General features: G+C 46.0%; 1 protein-coding gene across 1 annotated transcript in view; it reads left to right on the plus strand.

The window, feature by feature from the left end:
* The window catches only part of KDM5B (lysine demethylase 5B), a gene marked incomplete at its 5' end in the record, with an annotated part of 53296 nt that extends 50262 nt beyond the window's left edge, over positions 1-3034 (plus strand). The window contains 3 exons of the mRNA XM_084275994.1: positions 596-750; positions 1268-1594; positions 2244-3034. Coding sequence (XP_084132120.1) covers positions 596-750; positions 1268-1594; positions 2244-2381 — 620 coding nt within the window. The 3' untranslated portion in view covers positions 2382-3034. The remainder of the gene's footprint in view (positions 1-595; positions 751-1267; positions 1595-2243) is intronic.
* Between the last annotated feature and the right edge of the window lie 2966 nt (positions 3035-6000).

The following is a 6000-nucleotide window of genomic DNA, read 5'->3' on the forward strand; positions in this document are numbered from 1 at the left end:
TCCTTGTGCTGCCAGGTTTCTTCTTGGGCTGTATCTGAGTGGTACTCAATACTGTTATTTACACAATGATTTTGTTCCCCTTTGCCTCCAGCTGTGACTGAGAGCCCAAGGCAAGCCTGGAAACTCAGCAGCAGCAGTGGGTGGTGGCTGTACAGCAGGGTGCACTTACATCCTCTCTGCTTTTCTTCCTCTCCTCTCTTGGCTTCGCTTACGGATTCCACTTGATTTCTTCTTCCTCCCCACTCATTACGTGGTGAGGAATCATCACACTTATTGTAGCTTCAGAAGGAGGAGAAATTACCAAGAATATTGGCAATTGCTTCACCTTGAAACCAGCAAGGAAGCAAGCCTGGAAGGGTACCAAGCCACAGCACAGTAACTTCTATGCAAGCCTTATCTTCCCTTTAGCCCTGCTCTTAGAAGTGAGCAGTGATGAGGGGACAGATGAGAGTTAATTCTTTCAGCTGCAGGGTTTTAAGAAGTCCCAGTGTTGGTTTTAGTGTGCTACCAGAAAAGAATGTTCATTGTCTGTGCGGTTCTTGTCCACGCTGACACTAAAGGATTCCTTCTCTCCTCTGCCTGTCTTTCCTAACAGTCATTAGCACCGAGCTGGATGAGCTGATGATGGAAGCCCAGCTGCTACAGGTTTCTCTGCCTGAAATACAGGAGCTGTACCAGATCCTGTTCACAAAGCAAAGCCCTGTTTCACAGGCTGAGCAGCGGTCATCTGCTGGAGCGACAAACGAAAAGGCAAGTGTCTGACTGCAGCAGGAGGTTGGGGTGACATGGGCAGAGCAGCTCTGGCTGAACACATGAGCTTTCCAGAGAGGTTTGTGTGTGTCTGGACTTCCACAAGTACACATTTACCTTGTCCAAAAGGGGTCAAGAAGTTGATAATGAATTTGTTGCAAACTACTTAATACATTTTGTAGCCTAAAGTGTTTTTGCAGTTTGAATCTGGGGTTTATTTTAAATACACCTGTCCTAACTTGAGTCTTGTCCTGGGTTGAAGAGGCTTTCTGAGAGAGCTGAGCTGCCTCTAAGCAGTGGACTCAGAGGCAAGAAATAAGAATCTTTTTCCATAAATCTCTCACTGAGGTGTAACCCTGTCCTGTGCTCCCCTTCGTGCTTCTCTCTTCTCCATCGTGCTTCTCTGTTCAAACACTCTGCTTGTACTTAAGCTTCTTCCTAGAAGTGAGATACAGGATAATGGGATGATGACCATAAGTTGTGTACTTATAATTTTGCCAAACTCTCTTCCCCATAGAATGAGTGTTGCCGAGGAAAAAAGGATGGGATTAGTTACATGGAGAGAAAACTAAAGCGGCGTCTTGAGAGAGAGAGTGTCTGCGGTGAGAGGAGAGCAAGAGTAAAGAAAATGAGAACACCTAAAAAGAAGAAGATGAAACTGAGTCACTCCAAGGATCTCTGCACTAACAAACTGGAGCGAGAGCGGGAGCGTCTCTTGGAGATGCAGCGTTCCAGTGAAAGCCACTCGCTTCCCTCAGACATGTCTTTCTCTGAACAGGAGGACTCTGAGGATGAAGATGCCATCTGCCCTGCTGTGAATTGTCTCCAGCCTGAGGGAGATGAGGTCAGTAGAGGCAGGCTGCTGTGGTGTTCTGAACGCTGGGATCTGGGTCATTCAGCTGCCCTCAAACTGCTGGACTGCGGAAGTGCTATTTACAAAGAGAACACGAGGCACTTGGTTACTCTGCTGGGACATGTTTAGTACCGATCCTTCCCACCTTCTCCCAGCACAGATGGGCCTGGGGAAGGCAGGTGGACGGCAACACATCTCCATGGACTCTCAGAGGAGGTGGGGCTGTGCAGGCACCGTGTACGTCCCAGCTCCAACTAGGGCGGCGATAGGCTTTGTGGGTTGCAGCCTTTCTGTGGATGGGGCAGTGCCTTGGAGCTCTGCACGGGGCCATCCAGACTGGATAAAGGAGAAGAGGGACATCCGCAGAGGCCGTGGTGAAGTTGCCATCTGTAACCTTGCTGTAGGTGGGAAAGCAACAGGAGGGATGAGAGAGGTGTTTTCCTCCTCTCTGCTTCGGAGGAGCTGGACTGCTGGAGTCCAGAGAACAGTGAGCACAGTTGAATATCCAGCACTCTAGACAGTTGTAGTGTGGGACACTTCTCTCTCACTTAACCAGATTAAGAGCCCCTGAGTGACTAATGAATGCTGCGTGTGTTTGCTTGGTCCTTCTCTGAACACCAGTATGTCTGTTCTTCATTAGGTGGATTGGGTCCAGTGCGACGGCAGCTGCAACCGGTGGTTCCACCAGGTGTGTGTGGGCATCTCTCCAGAAATGGCAGAGAAGGAGGACTACATCTGCATCAGCTGCACTGGGAAGGACTCTCAATATCGGAAGTAAAACTCCCAACAAAACCCTTCAGGACTTGAGTGAAGAAGGTTCTAGAGTTTTCCAATGAAGCCACAAAGGCTGGTTTGAGAACCAGGTTGCAAATGGTGCTACTTCTATCCTTACGGGATCATTTTCCAGAACTCAAAAAAACCCAATTTTTGACACTTTTGTATTTTCCCTTGATCTGTTTGTGGTTGTTGAGGTTTGAGATGCTGACTGTTTAGCAGGGGTTTCCACCAATTTGGAAGGCATTTGAAACATGCACCTTTTCTTGTACAGCATTAAATTACCTCTCTGGGATTTACCGACATATTTAATTCAACTTGGTTTAGGTGCAAAAAAAAAAACCACCAACCCAACCCTGCACCATGAATTTTTCCAATAAATCCTCTTTTGAGGAAATCCCTGTTTACTCTGTTAACTCTTTGGAGACTTTAGTTTTTTTTCCACTTTGTTTTTCGTAGGCTAGGTTTATTTATCTGAGCAATAATTTCTATGTCTGGTTTCAGTGACTGGAATGACCATTCTGATCAGCGTGTTGCTTCTAGCATTGGTTGATGTACAGAAAGCAAATGTTAGATCCTAGTGTCACTGATGGCCCAGTGATGTAGAAGACAGGAAAAACAAACAAACAAACAAAGAAAAAAAAGGTCTGTAAAGTAATTGCCACAGCTGTATTTTGGCTTTCTCCTTTTTTGGGTAGCTTGTATCAAATGTTGCAGTTTATATTGTGGAATAAACCCCTGGTTATGTTATAAAATTAAATGTTGGTGTTTTTAGAGAGCTTGAAATGCAGTTTCATTTCGCTCTGGATCAATGTTGATTGCATTAATGGGTTCTCTTACACAGGAGAAATCTATCTTTAAAAAAAAAAGACCAAAACCCATGATACTTCCTCACTGTTCTTGTGTACTCAGGTTTGGAAGGAGGAGGCACTTCAAAATGTTATGCACACCAAAAAGAAAACCAATTTTCAAGTCTTTTGTAAAACTTTTCCAAAAAAGAAATTAGTTATGTGTTGGGTGAATAAAGGGTTGAAACTCCAAGTTGTGATGTGGCAGGGGCAGGAATGGGGAATTCTTGCCAGAGGCAAAGGTGTGTGCTCACTGCTTTTATGCCAGCTGTGTCCAGCAGGCTTTGGGGAGATTTTTCCCCAGCACTCTGCCTAGCCATGGGAAGATGGTTTCTTCAGCTTGTGTTTAAGCTAAAAACCTGAGGAATAAGGAAAATTCTGGGCAGGCCATGGTTCTGTCAAGGAGACTCTGTTTGGGGACCAGAGCCATGTGGGTGATGGTGTAGCAGTGCTGCCTCCAAAGGGACAGCACCTCTGAGGAGGAGAGGATGGATACTGCAAGGCACAGCTGAAATTCACTGCAGAGTGATGGCTGAAGCAGAACGTAGTTGTCACTTCCCTTGGAAGTGGCCTGGTGACAGTGATGTGGCTCTGTGGCCTGCCAAAGGTGGGACTTCTGGAGCACTGGAAAATGGGGTGCCTAGGAGATCTCTCCTTGCAACATCCTATCATCACCAGAGCTGTGGCAGGAGGGACAGTCCTTCCATTCATCAAGCACATGCCAGTAATATGTTTCCCTGCTGGTTCTGGACCTTTCCCCATGGTCAGAAGCTCACAGTCGCTGGGCATAGGGCAAAGCCTTTGAGCTGCACATGGCTGCTGATGACGTGCTGGATCTCTGTGGGGAATCAGAACTGGGCAGGAATCAGGATTTTGGGTGGGAGGTGTGGTGGGTGTTGTGTGTGTTTTAACATTAAGACACTGAGCATGGTTTTTCATCTCATACTGAGATGGAGAATCTTTAGCCTGGTGTAGATGATTTCTCTGAAGGCATTAGTGATGGGGGAAGCCAACCTGACCACACATACCTTAATTAATGTCTGTTTCCATAGTATGATTTGTCTCTCTCATTTACTGTAACTACCAGGAGGATGTTGTGTGGGTTTTTAATCTGGTTGGAAGGAATCTTTGTGATAATGGCCTGAGCTGGGAGAATACAACTTTGCAGAGATGGGTGATGGGCAACATGCAATTTGGTATGAATTTTAGGTGAAGCCGTTTATTGGGTGAAATCACACAGATTATGGACATTTGGTACTGCAAACGTGGCAAGCTAAAAACCTGCTAATTGATGCATACACTGTTTACACCCCACTGATTGGTTAGTGATTATAACAAGCTCTGATAAACATATCTTACAGCTAAATATCATTAGTTTACCTTTGATGCCTAAAAGCATCCACACACCTGGTGTTTTGACCATCTTATGGCTGGTTCTGTTATTCCCAAGTACCTTCCCATAACTTCTTGGTTTAGGGCAGTCTGTACCCCTGTCATCAAGGCCGCTGTGTTTTGAGAATGTGATTATTAAAATCCTCTCAGCATGAGGAACTTTTCCTGTTTCATGGGAACAGGAGGATGTTGTCAGGGCCTGTGTCTTCGGTGACGGAGCTAGGCCGCCGGCAGGCCTGCTGCCTTCCCTGACACAGCTTGATGTGGAATAGCTTCCTTTTAAAGGGGGCAGACAAACAAACTTGAACTAGGATGAGCTTGCACAGTGCTCTGGTGTAGCTGGAAATGTTACAAAGCTGCTCTCACAGTATCCCTTCATTTTGTGGCTGTTGATCAAGTGCTGGTGACCATAAGGCCCAGTTTGGGTCAGCGCAACGATCCAGTATAGGACAAAGGAGGAGCTGTCATTTTGGGGGCTGAAGGGGCCACAGGACACAGTTGTGGTCCTAACAACAAAATATCTCATCAGGATTAATGACCACAGAAGAATTAGAGCATGATGCTTTGGAAATCGCCCCATCTTTGTGTGGAAACTCAAGAAATGGAAAACCCAGTGCCTGGGTGACCTCACCACAAGTGCAGGGTGTCTGCTTGAGGAATTGCATTGTAATTCCTGCTGGAATTGGGATTTCAGAAACAGGCGGCTGGAGGCTACTGGGAGGTGGTGATGCCTGCTGTGCCCCAGGGACACTCCTGTTAAGTTTCATCCCTATGTGGATACTTCAAACTGGTTTAGGTTGGGTTTGACTTTGTCAAATAAATAAGACAAAAATTCGTTTGCTTCAGAGGGGGCTCTTCTGTGAGCATCCCTCTCACATTCCTCACTAAGGAAGATGATGAGGGCAGAACACTCTCAGCAGCAGGGGCTGCTAGGGTCAGCTCTCCCTTTCACCCCTCTTCCTGTCCTCTCTAGATTTCCAGAGGAGAAACAGAAACTAAAAAAAAAAATGTAAAACCCCCTCCTACCCCATTCTGCTTAATTTGGAAAAAATAATTTACTTTTTTTAGAATGAAGCAGCTTCCCTAGACTGCTCAGATCCTGATTCTTTTTTGTATGAAAAAAGATGGAATTGTGCTATTGGTGAGATCAGGGTCAGCTCAGCTGGCCACCAGCAAAGACCAATGTGTGGAACAGACTGGAAAAAAGAGCACAACAAGGATTTGGTATAAACTTCTGGTCTCTTATCAGTGAAGTGACTTGGTCCTTTCCCTGGCACCTTCTGGGCTGGTCTGTGCCTGATGCCTTTTCTGCAGGTGAGAAGATAAGAAGAGTGCTGTTAAGGGATTGAGATGAGTGCCAGATCATAGAATCACACACAACTA

The sequence above is a fragment of the Gallinula chloropus genome (genome assembly GCF_964237585.1).
Source record: "Gallinula chloropus genome assembly, chromosome: 27".
NCBI classification, from domain to species: Eukaryota; Metazoa; Chordata; class Aves; order Gruiformes; family Rallidae; genus Gallinula; species Gallinula chloropus.